Source organism: Hyperolius riggenbachi, chromosome 2 (assembly GCF_040937935.1).
Source record: "Hyperolius riggenbachi isolate aHypRig1 chromosome 2, aHypRig1.pri, whole genome shotgun sequence".
Taxonomy (NCBI): Eukaryota; Metazoa; Chordata; class Amphibia; order Anura; family Hyperoliidae; genus Hyperolius; species Hyperolius riggenbachi.
Genome location: NC_090647.1, coordinates 130,287,583 through 130,304,772, shown reverse-complemented (window position 1 = coordinate 130,304,772; position 17,190 = coordinate 130,287,583). Strand labels below are relative to the sequence as shown.

The 17,190-nt window shown below is 44.0% G+C and overlaps 1 protein-coding gene across 2 annotated transcripts in view; it reads right to left on the bottom strand.

Annotated features, from left to right (window-relative positions):
- Window positions 1-8,196, bottom strand: part of AGAP2 (ArfGAP with GTPase domain, ankyrin repeat and PH domain 2) — a 419,192-nt gene extending 410,996 nt beyond the window's left edge. For both annotated transcript variants that reach the window (XM_068267414.1, XM_068267415.1), the window contains exon 1: window positions 7,691-8,196. In XM_068267414.1, the coding sequence (XP_068123515.1) occupies window positions 7,691-7,901 (211 nt within the window). In that variant the 5' untranslated portion in view covers window positions 7,902-8,196. The remainder of the gene's footprint in view (window positions 1-7,690) is intronic.
- Between the last annotated feature and the right edge of the window lie 8,994 nt (window positions 8,197-17,190).

The following is a 17,190-nucleotide window of genomic DNA, read 5'->3' as shown; positions in this document are numbered from 1 at the left end:
GGCCCTTCGGGGCCCCTCTGGCCCAAGGGCCCCGATGCGGCCGCTACCTCTGCAACCCCTATTGCTACGCCCCTGCTACAGTCCTCTGTAAACTTTAATTTCCATTGCAAAATAATAAGTAGCAGACATAGGCCAATATTATCTCTCTATCCATACACACATATGTATATATACATATACATATACATATATATATATATATATATATATAAATATATATATATATTCACGCATGCTCATCACACACACGCTAAACTCAGACTCAGTGAGTTAATACATTCCACACAGAGCCATAAGGGAGTTTCCAGGCCAGAACCCCTGGGCTGCCATTAATGTTGTAGCCTGCTTAGATAGTGTAATGAGTGTTGTAATGCTGTCATAGTTTTTTGACAGCTAAGACCGCAAATGGTAAATCACAAACTCACAGCACACACGTTTTTTCTGTGCAGTTCTGATGCACTTGCAAAGTCCTATTCAATTATCATGAATTGTATAGAAACACTATTGCACCAAAAGTGCACTACTCAGTGTGTGTACAACTCAGCAGAAGAAAAAAAAATTGTACTGATGGGAAAGGAGGACCACGATTTACATTATAAACAGAATGTCCTTGGTCTTGCAACTGGAGAATTGTACTCGCAAAAACAGATCGAAGTGCAACTAATGGACGCCAGTGGTGGCAACTATTTCTTGTTTGTCTTGAATTAGTTAAAGTGAACCTGAGCCGAAGCACAGGTACAAAATGAGATACTTACCTAAAGAGAGGGAAGCATCAGGATCCTATTGAGGCGTCTCTCTCTGTTCTGAGTTCCTCCGCTGAGCGCAGCCCTCCGAAGATCAGTGACAAGGCTAATCACATCGGGACCACGCATATCTTCTCCCTCTATTATGGCAGCACAAGCCCGCCCGTGCCGTAAGCTGGAGCTTTATGGTCTGTGCTACTGTGCATGCGTGGCCGTGCTTGCACGTCTACAGTGCAGCCACCATCCAGGAAGAGAAGGAGCACGGCCCCGATCTGGAGGGGAGCCACGCTTAGTGAGAGGGGACATCTGAGTAGCGAAGGAAGCCTCAATAGGATCCTGAGCCTTCCCTCTCTTAAGGTGAGTATCTGGTTTTGATCCCGAGCTTCGGGTCGAGATCGCTTTAAGTTAATGGTATATAGTTCTTGTTTTTTTCATTTGCATATTGAATAGTGACGTTTTACCACAATTTTATTATTTATTATGAGATAAAAAATATAGCACTGCAAATAGCAACTAGATTCTTGCTTTTATTTTCACACCTAGGGCAGCAAAATAGCAGCATGTGTAATTATCCTCAGTATTACAGCCCACAAGTTGAGTATTTCTGACTCTGGCTTTGACTGAGTGGCTTTAGATGGATTAGACAGCATATTTTATCTGTTAGGGGTCCTAGGTCAAGCCTAGCTACCGCAATTAGAGGAATTTTACTAATATCTCATGCCTGTAAAATACCACTACTTAATCCTTTATGTAGATAAAAGAATATTCAAGGTCTAAAATACGTTTTGGATTAAGCGGCTTATTTTTTTTCTCCTTAAAAGTACCTTATAAAAAAGCTGCCTATTTTTGATCACATGGTGGGTTCTGCTTAGTGTTGGGCGAACATCTAGATGTTCGGGTTCGGGCCGAACAGGCCGAACATGGCCGCGATGTTCGGGTGTTCGAGCCGAACTCCGAACATAATGGAAGTCAATGGGGACCCGAACTTTCGTGCTTTGTAAAGCCTCCTTACATGCTACATACCCCAAATTTACAGGGTATGTGCACCTTGGGAGTGGGTACAAGAGGAAAAATTTTTTAGCAAAAAGAGCTTATAGTTTTTGAGAAAATCGATTTTAAAGTTTCAAAGGGAAAACTGTCTTTTAAATGCGGGAAATGTCTGTTTTCTTTGCACAGGTAACATGCTTTTTGTCGGCATGCAGTCATAAATGTAATAAAGATAAGAGGTTCCATAAACAGGGACCGGTAACGCTAACCCAGCAGCAGCACACGTGATGGAACAGGAGGAGGGCGGCGCAGGAGGAGAAGGCCACGCTTTGAGACACAACAACCCAGGTCTTGCATCAGGACAAGAAGCGTGCGGATAGCATGCATTTTGCCGCCATGCAGTCATAAATGTAATACAGATAAGAGGTTCCAGGAAAAGGGACCGGTAACGCTAACCCAGCAGCAGCACACGTGATGGAACAGGAGGAGGGCGGCGCAGGAGAAGAAGGCCACACTTTGAGACACAACAACCCAGGCCTTGCATGAGGACAAGAAGCGTGCGGATAGCAATTTGCATTTTGTCGCCATGCAGTCATAAATGTAATACAGATGAGAGGTTCAATAAACAATAAACAGTAATTGGTGTTGTCCAGAATGCGCACAATGCGTGGGTCGCGTTCAATGCAGTCCTAGGCCGAAGAGGTCATAGCCTAGGGTCACAAAAACCTGTTTATTCGGGCAATTTCAATGGTGGCGAGTCTGACGTACATAAATCGCAGCAATGGCCGTTAGCAACGTCTGAATCTCACGAAATGTCTCATGCAGGTAGAAGACATATTGTTAGACTTGGGCTCCAAAGATGGGTTCCCTACATCTCTGCAAACCAGAGTTACAGGGCTCCAAATTTGGTAAAATCCCCCATAGGCTTTCATTGGGCCTCCTATTTACAGTTCCAAAATCTCACATCTTTTCAAAGGGCAATTGCTCAGCAGTGGCAAATTTTCTAGCATTGTAGGGACCCTTAGGGGGAACATGACTGGTGAGTTTCGGGCCCCTAGGCCAAAGAGGTCATAGCCTAGGGTCACAAAAACCTGTTTATTTGGGCAATTTCAATGGTAGTTATGCTGACGTACATAAATCTCAACCATGGCCGTTAGCAAGGTCTGAATTTCACGAAATGTCTCATGCAGGTAGAAGACATATTGTTAGACTTGGATTCCAAAGATGGGGTCCCTACATCTCTGCAAACCAGAGTTACAGGGCTCCAAAATTGGTAAAATCCCCCATAGGCTTTCATTGCCTCCCTATTTCACTTTCCAAAATCTCACATCTTTTCAAAGGGCAATTGCTCAGCAGTGGCAAATTTTCTAGCATTGTAGGGACTCTTAGGGGGATCATGACTGGTGAGTTTTGCCACTGCTGAGCCATTGCCCTTTGAAATGGTGTGAGATTTTGGAACAGTAAATAGTAATAGAAATTCAGACGTTGCTAACGGCCATGGCTGAGATTTATGTACGTCAGCATAACTACCATTGAAATTGCCCAAATAAACAGGTTTTTGTGACCCTAGGCTATGACCTCTTTGGCCTAGGGGCCCGAAACTCACCAGTCATGTTCCCCCTAAGGGTCCCTACAATGCTAGAAAATTTGCCACTGCTGAGCAATTGCCCTTTGAAAAGATGTGAGATTTTGGAAAGTGAAATAGGGAGGCAATAAAAGTCTATGGGGGATTTTACCAATTTTGGACCCCTGTAACTCTGGATTGCAGAGATGTAGGGACCCCATCTTTGGAATCCAAGTCTAACAATATGTCTTCTACCTGCATGAGACATTTCGTGAAATTCAGACGTTGCTAACGGCCATGGCTGAGATTTATGTACGTCAGCATAACTACCATTGAAATTGCCCAAATAAACAGGTTTTTGTGACCCTAGGCTATGACCTCTTTGGCCTAGGGGCCCGAAACTCACCAGTCATGTTCCCCCTAAGGGTCCCTACAATGCTAGAAAATTTGCCACTGCTGAGCAATTGCCCTTTGAAAAGATGTGAGATTTTGGAAAGTGAAATAGGGAGGCAATGAAAGCCTATGGGGGATTTTACCAATTTTGGACCCCTGTAACTCTGGTTTGCAGAGATGTAGGGACCCCATCTTTGGAATCCAAGTCTAACAAAATGTCTTCTACCTGCATGAGACATTTCGTGAAATTCAGACGTTGCTAACGGCCATGGCTGAGATTTATGTACGTCAGCATAACTACCATTGAAATTGCCCAAATAAACAGGTTTTTGTGACCCTAGGCTATGACCTCTTTGGCCTAGGGGCCCGAAACTCACCAGTCATGTTCCCCCTAAGGGTCCCTACAATGCTAGAAAATTTGCCACTGCTGAGCAATTGCCCTTTGAAAAGATGTGAGATTTTGGAACTGTAAATAGGAGGCCCAATGAAAGCCTATGGGGGATTTTACCAAATTTGGAGCCCTGTAACTCTGGTTTGCAGAGATGTAGGGAACCCATCTTTGGAGCCCAAGTCTAACAATATGTCTTCTACCTGCATGAGACATTTCGTGAGATTCAGACGTTGCTAACGGCCATTGCTGCGATTTATGTACGTCAGACTCGCCACCATTGAAATTGCCCGAATAAACAGGTTTTTGTGACCCTAGGCTATGACCTCTTCGGCCTAGGACTGCATTGAACGCGACCCACGCATTGTGCGCATTCTGGACAACACCAATTACTGTTTATTGTTTATTGAACCTCTCATCTGTATTACATTTATGACTGCATGGCGACAAAATGCAAATTGCTATCCGCACGCTTCTTGTCCTCATGCAAGGCCTGGGTTGTTGTGTCTCAAAGCGTGGCCTTCTTCTCCTGCGCCGCCCTCCTCCTGTTCCATCACGTGTGCTGCTGCTGGGTTAGCGTTACCGGTCCCTTTTCCTGGAACCTCTTATCTGTATTACATTTATGACTGCATGTCGACAAAAAGCATGTTACCTGTGCAAAGAAAACAGACATTTCCCGCATTTAAAAGACAGTTTTCCCTTTGAAACTTTAAAATCGATTTTCTCAAAAACTATAAGCTCTTAATGCTAAAAAAATTTTCCTCTTGTACCCACTCCCAAGGTGCACATACCCTGTAAATTTGGGGTATGTAGCATGTAAGGAGGCTTTACAAAGCACGAAAGTTCGGGTCCCCATTGACTTCCATTATGTTCGGCGTTCGGCTCGAACACCCGAACATCGCGACCATGTTCGGCCCGAACCCGAACATCTAGATGTTCGCCCAACACTACACGTGACCTGTTCGGCCAATCACAGCGCTAGCCGAACATTCGGGGAACGTTCGGCCATGCGCTCTTAGTTCGGCCATATGGCCGAACAGTTTGGCCGAACACCATCAGATGTTCGGCCGAACTCGAACATCACCCGAACAGGGTGATGTTCTGCAGAACCCGAACAGTGGCGAACACTGTTCGCCCAACACTAGTTCTGCTATACGATTCTGGGGTTGACATTTGTAAGAGAATTGGGTGTCTTTATCAGTTGGTACATTTCTTTATTGAGAGTTTAAATGAAGCCATAATTAATTAAGATAAACTCTTATAACAATCAGGTGATTATAAAGAACTTATTGAAGCTAAGTGGTGTAAATAAGTGTTTCATGAGTCAAATGTGCTTGCCACGGCAGTACAACTTGCTTCCTGTATTTTACCGGAGTCACTATATGAGCAAGTCAATTAGGGCTATGTGACAGCTACAGTAGAACAAATAGATTCCTGAATACATTACCAAGCATCCCTGCATTACAGTAGAATCCATGTATTTACATGACTAGGCGGGAGTAGCTTGCAGGAAGTAGGTGGTAGAAAGCCTGCTAAAGGAGACTCTGGAGGACTTAAAGGACAACTGAAGTTAGAGGTATATGGAGGCTGCCTTATTAATTTCCTTTTAAGCAATACAAGCCCTTCTGATGTATTTCACTGCAGAAATGTCTGAATAACACCAGAAACAACCATACAGCTAATCTCATTAGATCTGACAATAATGTCAGAATCACCCGATCTGCTGCATGCTTGTTTAGGGGCTATGGCAGAGGAACAACAGGATAGCCAGGCAACTGGCATTGCTTAAAATGAAATAAATATGGCAGTCTCCATATACCTCTCACTTGAAGCTTGTATGAACAGGTGCACAGGTGCACAGCTACAGGAAAGAATAGCTACACAATACATATTTCAGTTTGAAAAGTTCAGTTCAGTTACAAAGGTAATACTTATAATTCAAACTAATCAACACAGTGGCTTTGAGAATTTGGCTTGCTCAGTCTTGACTTTAGTGGGCCTTTTATCTCCAAGTGTATAGGCGACCATTAATGGTACAATTTTCAGATGCGATCTTTCGACACAATTTTTACGCTCAAGAGTAAGCAGAAGGTAATTACCGAATATCCCCATAAACAGTTCCATTGCTTAGGGCATATCCTCTCTTCTGATTCAATTGTAACATCAAACATTCAGTTCAATTAAATTTTCTGTTCCAATCATCCATAAAAAATGTTTTACATCGATTTTTGACACACAATGTACAGTTGTCTGTACAATCAACTGTAAAGTTGTGTTGAAAGATCGCAACCGATGGAAAAATTGTAGCATTAATGGGCGCCTTAAGTTAGAAGAAGTAAATCCTACTTGGTCACTTGGCGTGAAAGCTCCTCATTTGCCCAATATTACACACATCAGCAATGTGGCTGAGGAGCAGCATGGGCCAGGTGCAGACTCACATTACTGACACTGAGCTTCTGGGAGAGACACAATGTGCCCCAGTACACTCTGTCTTCTGAGATACAGCATCCAATCAGAATCCAGGATTGCTAGCTCACACGGCCATAGTGAATCTGCATTCCTCCTCCTAGCTCTCTGCATTCAGTGCAGTCACATTGCCTCTCACCCAGAGCTGTGGAGTCAAAGTCAAGGAGTCTGAGTTGGAGCACGTTTCCAGTACATGGAGTCGGAGTTGGTGGTTTCATAAACTTAGTAGTTTTGTACCCACTCCATAGCCATGCAAGGGCTGTGGAGTTGGAGTCAAGGAGTCGGATGCATTTTTGGGTACCTGGAGTTTGAGTCGGTGGTTTCAGAAACTGAGGAGTTGGAATCAGATGATTTTTGTACCCACTCCATAGCCCTGCAAGGGCTGTGGGGTTGGAGTCAGAGTCGAGGAGTCAGAGCAATTTTAGGCACCTGGAGTCGGAGATTTCATAAACTGAGGCGTTGCAGTCGGATTATTTTTGTACCGACTCCACAAACCTGCACAGTCCAAATCCAAATGGTATTCACCTGATTCAAAACTATCTATCCAAATCCATACAAGCAGCACCAGCCAATGCTGGACATTCAAGCTCTACAAAAGCTGGAAGTTATAAGCCCATATCCAATTCACTTTTTCTCCTGACTTTTCTCCTAGGAGATATTTCCAAATCTTATCAATAAAATACATTTAAAGCTCCCACCATGCAAGAAAATACTCAAAATAAGTACTTTTGTACTTACAATTTAGTACTTTCTCAATTGCTAAGAGCTGCAGTTATTTTTTTAGGTAGGATAAAAAATTATCTCATGGGAGAAAACGCAAGAGGAAAACTTATTTGGGTGAGGGCCATAAGAAAGTATTTCTTGTTGCCGCTTGTCTGCTGGGTATATCAGACCCCTTGTCTGATGAGAGCAGATTCCAATTCTACCTGATCAATCAGCTGTCAGATATCAATCGTTAACCTTCCAAATCTGATTTGCCCCATGAAAACTTACATTTCAGCCCTGGGGGGTTACCACTCATTTTACAGCAAAACAAACTGACAAGTTGGAATCTGGATAACATCACTTCTACTGAAATGCATGCCACAGTTCCGCCACAGTGCGGTCTCACGCTGATTGGCATACAGTACAGACAGGTGTTTCTCTTACCTTGCAGGCTGTGCAGAGACACCATGAGATTGTCCCGCAGACGTTGCTCATTCACATTGTCTATAAGCTTCTGTAGTCTGCTAATCTGTGCCTTCACTGCATTATGTCTCTTCACCTCTCCCCGGATAGCCATAGAATTCTGTTGCTTTGGTGTGCTTGTCCTGAAACTGCCATGTGTCCCATCTCTGCCTCTTGCCAGCTCGCCACTCATCCCCTGATATGTCTCTCTTACATGCACTCATCAATATCAACTTCATAAACCAGCCACTTGCAGAAGTTCCTCAGTTCAGCAAAGCATGCTTGTTTCTTGATTGTTGGATTTCAGTTTCCACCTTTATAAACCTCCTTCCCTTTTTGCAACCTTGATCCAGACTGCCTGATCCTCAGTAGTGAGAAATTGAATTCAAAATTAAGCTCTGCTGTCAGTTGGTTTCTCTCACTATGTCTGTCGCTGCATCTCTGCTGCTCACGTGTGCACTTCCTGCACTGACAGGAAAGTTTCAGAAGTGTCTGTGAGCTGCTTATAGTGTCCCTCCCAGATAAAAGAGTCACACAGACTAAACACGAAAGGAGAGGTTTAACTCTATTTACTTCCCTCAAGGCAAGAGCATCATAATCTACAGTGATACAAACATGTTACTATCACTCATTTGATTCCTTCCAAAAACATCAGATAGGTATAAATACAGAATATTACAATAAAGGAAGCATCATTTCTGCTATCTGAAACAGTTCTAAGAGATAACATGCAGGAAGTATCAACCACGAAATAGACCAGCGAATCATATTGCAGCAGCCAGTTCTGCAACAGCATCCGCAGACATCAGACGCTTCTGCCCTGAATGAAAAAGGCCTAGGCAGACAGTTTTGTTTGCTTGTAATTATTATAAACATTTCTAGCCATTGAAATCATGTGAAAAGCCTATTAATATAGTACTTTGGTATAAATTATGTTGAAAGCTTTACGTCCACCTGTCACTTATTGCACTCTCAAAACCCCATGTTCATTATCGTGTGTGCTTACTGGGCACATTGTTGAGTCACTGCTACTAAAAAAAAAAAAAGATGTGCAGCTAGTGAGGGTTCAACATGGTCACTTCCAATATCCAATTAGAGACAGAAGTCTACACCGGATCAGTGAATAATGGCGCACAGCGCCTATGCATGAAAATGGCGCTGCATTAAAAAGATACGCTTATCGCTATTTATCGTTAGTACTGCATAATAATGGCGCACAGGGAAAAAAGAAAAACGGCACACACTAACGTTATTTATCAATAGTGGCACACACTAACGTTATTTATCAATAGTGCCATTCATTTGCCAAACAGCAGACGTTATTGCCCACAGTAACGTTATTTATCAATAGCACCCTACATAAGCCAAACTGCAGATGTTATTTAACTGCAAAACGGTAATTGGATTTAATGTAACACTGTCAAGGTTAGGGTTAGGCACCACCAGGGGGTGCTTAGGGTTAGGCACCACTGGGGGGGGTCTTAGGGTTAGGCACCATCAGGGGGTCTTACACAAACAAACAAACACAGAACATTTATATCGCTCTTTTCTCCTGGCGGACTCAAAGCGCCAGAGCTGCAGCCACTAGGACGCGCTCTATAGGAAGTAGCAGTGTTAGGGAGTCTTGCCCAAGCTCTCCTACTGAATAGGTGCTGGCTTACTGAACAGGCAGAGGCGAGATTCGAACCCAGGTCTCCTGCGTCAGAGGCAGAGCCCTTAACCATTACACTATCCAGCCACCACAGGTTAGGCACCACCAGGGAGGTCTTAGGGTTAGGCACCACCAGGGGGGTGGTTAGGATTAGGCACCACCAGGGGGGTCTTAGGGTTAGGCACCACTAGGGGGGTGGTTAGGGTTAGGCACCACCAGGGGGGTGGTTAGGATTAGGCACCACCAGGGGAGGTCTTAGGGTTAGGCACCAGGGGGGGGGGGGGTTAGGGCTAGGCACCACCAGGGGGTCTTAGGGTTAGGCACCACCAGGGGGGTCTTAGGGTTAGGCACCACCAGGGGGGTCTTAGGGTTAGGCATCACCAGGGGGGTGGTTAGGGTTAGGCACCACCAGGGGGGTGGTTAGGATTAGGCACCACCAGGGGAGGTGTAAGGGTTAGGCACCAGTGGGGGGGGTTAGGGTTAGGCACTACCAGGGGGGTCTTAGGGTTAGGCACCACCAGGGGGGTCTTAGGGTTAGGCACCACCAGGGGGGTCTTAGGGTTAGGCACCACCAGGGGGGTCTTAGGGTTAGGCACCACCAGGGGGGTCTTAGGGTTAGGCATCACCAGGGGGGGGTTTAGGGATGGGTACAGAGAGGGTTCTGTGTGTTAACGCTAAATAACGATAAGGCTTTAATGCTAGATAACAATAAGGCTTTAACGTTAAATAACAATAAGGCTTTAACGTTAAATAGCGATAAGCGGCAAATGGATTAGCGGCAACACCGTGCGCCATTATTCGCAGGCGGCATTTTCAGATGGATCCGTTTATACTTGTTTTTAAATTCCTCAATACCTGATTGAGCTATGCAGGATTTCCTTGTTCTACATTGTAAATCTTCTAGAATTGCTAGCACTGGCAACACTGTTGATTCTATCTCCACGGTTAGGCATCTTCAGGGTGCAAAGTCAAAAATTTTGCGGGTAACTTCACTACACCATTCTCCAGCTCTGGAGAACCTTAGAAAATTGAAGCCACTTAAGAGGAACTGTAACCAAGCATTGAACTCCATCCCAATCAGTAGCTGATATCCCTTTTCCCATGAGAAATCTTTATATTTTCTTGAATAGATCTTCAGAGAGTCTGTATGGCTGATATTGTGGTGAAACCCCTCCCACAGTGTGATGTAATGACCATGGTCCTGACAGTTTCCTGTCTGTGAGCCTTGTTGCATTGTTGGAAATAACAGCTGATTCCAACTGCCAAGCAACCAGTATATCCCTCTGTGCGTATGTATATCTATAAAAAAAAATACAACCTTTTAGCCTATCGCATTGTTGGGGGTTGTGGTTATAGATAAAGGTTGTTGGTGCTGTCTATTTTTTTTTCTTGTCTGCCAGTAGTAAAGATGATTATGTGCAGGCTGATTGTGGATCAAATAACATGAACAAATTACATGGCGAATATCAAGCATTTCTTGATCTCCCATCTATCTTTTAACTTCTCACTTTGGAATGTATTGATTTATTTATTTTTTTCCCTTAAAGTTCCTCTTTAGCAAATGTTCCACTCCGCAATGCTTGTGATCTAACATAGACAGTGCCAATTAATGCAATTATGACCCACATTTTCATGACCAGAAGATGTAGGCATTTCCACTGGCTCAAGTCATACCGGCTCCCTGCATCAATGCACCCCCCACACGACAAAGAGTCGCCAGCTAAGAAGGCTCCATTCTGATTCCATTTACCAGAATGAAAGATATTCCACAGCTCTGCTCTTGGCTTCATTTGTAGGAGCTGAGTTGCACATCCCCACTGGTTTACAGAACATTGATGGCAGGGCGTAGCAATAGGGGTTGCAGAGGTTGCGACTGCATCAAAGCCTAAGGGCCAGAGGGGCCCAGAAGGGCTCTCCCTCAACTGCAGTATTAGCTCTCTATTGGTCCTGTGTTGATAATAATCACTTCTATAGATGCTTTGAATAGTAGTAATCATCAGATTCAGTAACAAACTGTTCCCCATCCCCTTCTTGCACCTCTGACATTGTGGTTGCCATTGGCAGGTTTAGGAGCGCCATATCAATTGTTATGTATGGAGTGCTTGGGGGGGGGGGGGGGGGGCAATGTAAAACTTGCACCAGGGTCCATAGCTCCTTAGCTACACCACTGATTGATAGCATTACTTTGCCTGAAAATGTGAAATAATAGATACATTCTGAATCCCACTTTAGCACATGACATGCACTTTTACAATTGGATTTCCATCTGCAAATAATCTTACAGAAGTCGTGTAATTGGGCATAATGGAGTGGGGCTGTGCGCTGTCACAACAGCTGTGCAGGTGCCCTGAGAGAAGAAAAGGTTAAGAGAAGCAGAAGCTGGGGAGACATAAATGGGATGTTTGTGTGCAATGCTGTGTAACAGGTGCGCCCGCTTCCCTGCTTTGTACAGACACAATCCTAGTAGATGAGCAGGTTTACGCATCTCTGACTCTCTAAACAGCCCCACCCCATTCCTCTCATCATGTAAATGATTTGTTGTACTGTTCCAGGATGGATGAATGAAAAACAACACCTCCAGCATGTCAAAGACCTGAGGTGACATTTAGATGTTACGTGTTCATTGGCCAAACACCAATAAAACCAAAAATACTTTTTACATAAAAAAAAAAAGTTTCATGAAAAAATACCAGTTTTTGCTAAATAATAAAGTGCAGCATCAGGATCAGAGATTCTTATGGACTAACAAATGCCTGATCACACCCAGATAGCCTGCCTCTTCCATGGTTTACTACTTTAAGAGTACCCGAGCCAGTGCAGGGGGTTGGGGGGGCAGCTGGGACACTGAGGCATGTTCCCTGCTGCAGGGCATGCCTCTGTGTCCCCCACATGCAGCTCTCTGGGTAAGGGAGGAGAGGTATTGCCTGCTGAAACGCCCACTAGGGGTGTTCCTGCAGGCCTTCTAAAGCTCTCATTGGGCAGCTCTGTCTCTTCACAGCCACGCCCCCTGGTGCTCCCCCGCCACTCTGCACGCTGCTCTGTGAGACCAGTTTTTTCAGCGTCGTGACCCCAGGGGTCACAAAAGTGAAAGCAGAAGACTGCAGGCCACCGGTGCGGCGGAGATGACGGCTACCTAACATAGAATTGGTACAAAATACAGAATTGGTAATTACAGTGACAAAAATAACATGTTAAAATGAGGGACTACCTAAAGTATCCATACCAATTACTGTATATTCACTTGATTTACCCTTTTACAGTAGATTCGGTAAGATTGTACAATAAAGATAGTAGCATCTTATGGCTACTTTCACACTGGTGCTTTGTGATGCAATGTGTCAGACAATATAACCGCACTGCTAACGCGATTCAATCATACTGGAATGGTACATTCACATTGGTGCAAAGCAGTGAGATGCTGTGTCAATCGATGACATGCGTGGTGTTACAAACATTGCCATTCAGTTGCATTTTAAATGCACTGGAACGGCACCCGTGGGCAGCAGATAAAAGGCTGCCCAACCAGTGCTCAGTTCAACCTCCCATATGAAAGGGACCTTACCAAATCATTTAGTTGATTTTTCTTCTTAAAGGACAACTAAAGTGAGAATATGGAGAATGTCATATTTATTTAATTCCTTTTAAACTATACCAGTTGCCTGGCAGCCCTGATGATCTATTTGACTGCAGTAGTGTCCGAATAACACCAGAAACAAGCATGCAGCTAATCTTGTCAGATCTGACAATAATGTCAGAAACACCTGATCTGCTGCATGCTTGTTCATGGTCTATGGCTGAAAGTATTAGAGGCAGAGGATCAGCAAGAGAGCCAGGCAACTGGTATTGCTTATTGCTTAAAAAGCAAAAAAAACCTAGCAGCCTCAATATCCCTCACACTTTAGTTGTCCTTTAAAGTTTGCTAGGTTTAGTACATTGTATAATCTATCAGGTTACATGTAAAATGAGAAGCAGATATGTTTAATGCTGGGAATACACAAGGAGTTTTCTGGGGGGGGGGGGGGGGGCAGATTTACTTTTCGATCGATTTGCTGATTATTTTTCTGATTGATTTCCATTAACTTCCTTAAGAAAATCGATCAGAAAAATTATCAAAATCAGATCAAACCTGTCAAAAATGATCTATCAAGCCATCTATCTGCCAAAAATCTCATGGGCCCATACTCAATTAACTTTTGCTCTTGAGCTTTCTCCTAGGAGATATTATCACACCTTGTAAATAAAATGCTTTTCAGACCACCAGCAAGCCAAAAAATACTCAAAATAATTTTGATAGCACTTTTTCACCTAATTTTTGGTACTTTTTCAATCGCAAAGTGCTAAAACGTTATTTTAAAAAGAAGTTGAAAAATGATCTCTTAGGCCCCATTCACACTTACAAAATGCAAAACGCTGAGTAATTTTTCCGCGATTTCATGTGGAAAAATCACTGAACGCTGTGGCGATTTTGCCACGATCGCGTTTAGCGCTTCTATAGCACTGAAACGCGATTTCCGGGAAATCGCCTGAAAATGGTGCAGGCGACGCGTTTGCGTTTTGCGTTTTTGGGCGATTTGCAAAAATCGCCCAAGTAAGAACGGGCCCATAGGGTTTACTTACGCTAGCGCTTTTAAAAAGCGCTAGCGTTTGAGCGTTTTGCCTCTAGTATGGGGCCTTAGGAGAAAACTCAGGTGAAAAAGTGAACTGCATATGGGCCATGGTGTAGGAAAATTGAATACTTACCTGACGGTAATTTTCCTTTCCTGTTGCCTCCATGGCAGCACTAACAGTTGGGTTGATCCGCCCCTCAACCCCCATAGGACAGATTTTCTATATATGCTTCCCCTTTGACTCTGGCAGCCATTCTCATAACTATATTCCTCCCGAAGGACCTGGGAGGGTCTGTTGTGCTGCCATGGAGGCAACAGGAAAGGAAAATTACCGTCAGGTAAGTTGGCAGACCTGCAGATAGCGTCAGCCGAAACACCTGCTAGACATGCCCATGAGGAGGACATACCCCTGGTAGTATGGGCTGTTATACCAGCAGGGGGTACCTTGTCTGAAGCTTTGTATGCTCTCACAATCAACTTGGACAGCCAGGAGGCAATTGATCTAGAGGATGCTGGCTTCCCTTTTGAACAACCTGTTGGTATCACAAATAATTGTTCTGAGTGCCTGATTTCTGCAGTAGCTCTGAGATACGATTCCAACACTGTAGGTACACACAACGGATGAGGAGTAGCCTCTTGACCTTCCTGTCTCAGAACTGGAAAAGTCCATTCTGCATTCATATGGAATGGTGAAACCACCTTTGGTAAGAACCGCTGTATAGGCCTCAATACTATTCGATCTGAATAGAAGGTTAAGAAAGGTTCCTTATACCCCATAGCCTGTATCTCTGACACTCTGGAGGCAGAAGCTATTGCTGTGAGGAACACCGCCTTTTGTGTGAGGTTTACCAACGAGCATTGCTCTAGCGGTACAAAGGGTTCTTTAGCAAGAAAGTCCAACACTAATGAAAGGTCCCATTTCGGATAATGGTTCTTTCTTGGCGGTTTTAATTTTAGTACAGCTCTAAGGAATTGTTGTATTATTGGATCCTTAGCCCACCTTGATCCTGTTACTGCCGAGATTGCCGAGATTTGTGACCTTATTGTGTTATATCCTAAACCTAGATCTAAGCCAGATTGAAGGAAAGACAAAACTTGTTGTACTTGAGGTTCATTGTCGGAGCGTACTAACACTGATTGACCCTTCAAAATAGGAGCCATTTCTAGGAGGGCTAGCTTCACTGCCCTGAGTTCCATAAGATTCGATGTCAATCTCCCCTGTGTCACTGGCCACTGGCGTTGCAAGGAGAGATCCAAGCAATGGGCTCCCCAGCCCCACGCACTCGCATCTGTCGTTATGCTGATCCAATTTTGAGGTATCAACGTTCTTCCCTGGCGGAGATTCTCCACTTTGGACCACCACATTAAGCTGTCCTTCACTTGTAACGTCAAGGCTATCCGCTGGTTCAGATGTTTCTTGTCCCAATTGTTCAGAAAGTACCATTGCAGACATCTCATATGCCAACGACTCCATTTCACTGTCGAGATCGTTGAAGCCATAAGACCTAAAAGTCTGAGAAATTGTCTCGCTTCCAAGCATCTCATTGGCATTACTCGCATTATCAGACTGGTCAGTGACAATGCTTTCTCTTGCGTAAAAAACACCTTGTTTTCGATTGTGTTGAACTCTGCGCCCAAGAAGATCATTTGTCTTGAGGGTACCAGTTGGCTCTTTTGCCAATTTATCAGCCAACCCATCTCCTGTAGTATGGCCAAGGCTATTTCTTTGTGCTTGATTAGTTTTACCTCTGAATCGGCTAGCAGCAAGATATCGTCGAGATAATAGAAGATTCGTATTTCTCGAAGTCTGATTATTGCTATTGAGGCTTGCAAAACTTTTGTAAATGTTCTGGGAGACGTCGACAGGCCGAACGGCAGTACTCTGAACTGAAAATGGAGACCTGCAAAATGGAACCTCAAGTACTTTTTGAATTGTTCGTGGATTGGGATGTGCAGATACGCGTCCTTCAAGTCTATGGACACCATGAAGTCTTGTGGCTGTACCAATGATATTATTGATTGTAAGGACTCCATTTTGAATCTTTGAGGTTGTATGTATTGGTTGAGACTTCTGAGATCTATAACTGGCCTCCAGTCTTTCGTCTTTTTGAGAACTAGGAAAACCCTTGAATACAGGCCTTTTCCCTTTTGATCTTTCGGTACTTCTTCGATTGCGTTCTGAGTTATTAGCGATGTTAGATACTGAAACATGCAATCCTTTTTCGTTTGAAGTTTTGGCATTAATGTTCTTATGAATTGTGTTTTCGGTGCTTTTTTGAAAATCCAACGATGTCCCAGAGTTATGGTGTTTAAAGTCCAGGGATCTTGTATCTTTTCCATCCATACCCCTCTGAATGTTCTCAGGCGAGCACCTACTTGAGCATGGATGGACGTGTCCTCAAAAAGACTTCTCCTGTTGTTGCCGACTGTTAGTTGATGATTTTACCGTTTTTGCCAAATTCGACTGAGTACTCTTCCAATTACGTCTGTACTGTTTGCCTGGCCTATAGGATTTTGATTCTCTGAACCGATTTTGTGGTTGTACTCTCTGACTGAATCTTTGGGTTCTGAATTTTCTGTCTTGTGGTATCATACCTGACCGGCCTCCCGTCTTTTTTGCAATCGCTGCATCCATCTTTGGACCGAACAACAACTTCCCGTCATATGGGATCTTAACCCAATTTTGTTTCGACGCCAGATCGGCTGACCACGGTCTCAACCACATCGCTCTTCTGGCCGTATTGGAGAATAGCATTGCCCTTGCTGATGCCCTCACTGAGTCGATTCCGACTTCACCCACAAAATCTGCCGTAATCTTAAAGTCTTGCAGAGCTGAAATGATCTGCTCTTTCTCCACTCCCGACCGTACAGCTTCTTCTACATTTTGTGTTCAGACCTTAATTGCTTTTGCTAATGAAGTAAGTGCAACCCCAGACCGACAAGAGCCACCTGCATTCATATAAATCTTTTTTAAATCTGCATCGATTCGTCTTTCCAGTGGGTCTTTAAAGGAGACAGAGTCATCCATGGGCAATGTTACGTGCTTAGCCAAGTCTGAGATTGAGGCGTCGACTGCTGGGGTTGACATCAGGGAACTAGCTTCCTTTTCGGACAACGGATATAGTTTACTCCATTTGTTTAATAATGACGGTTTCTTTTCAGGAGATTCCCATTCATCTTTTATTAATCTTTTGATTTCCAACATAAATGGAAAAGTGGGGCCC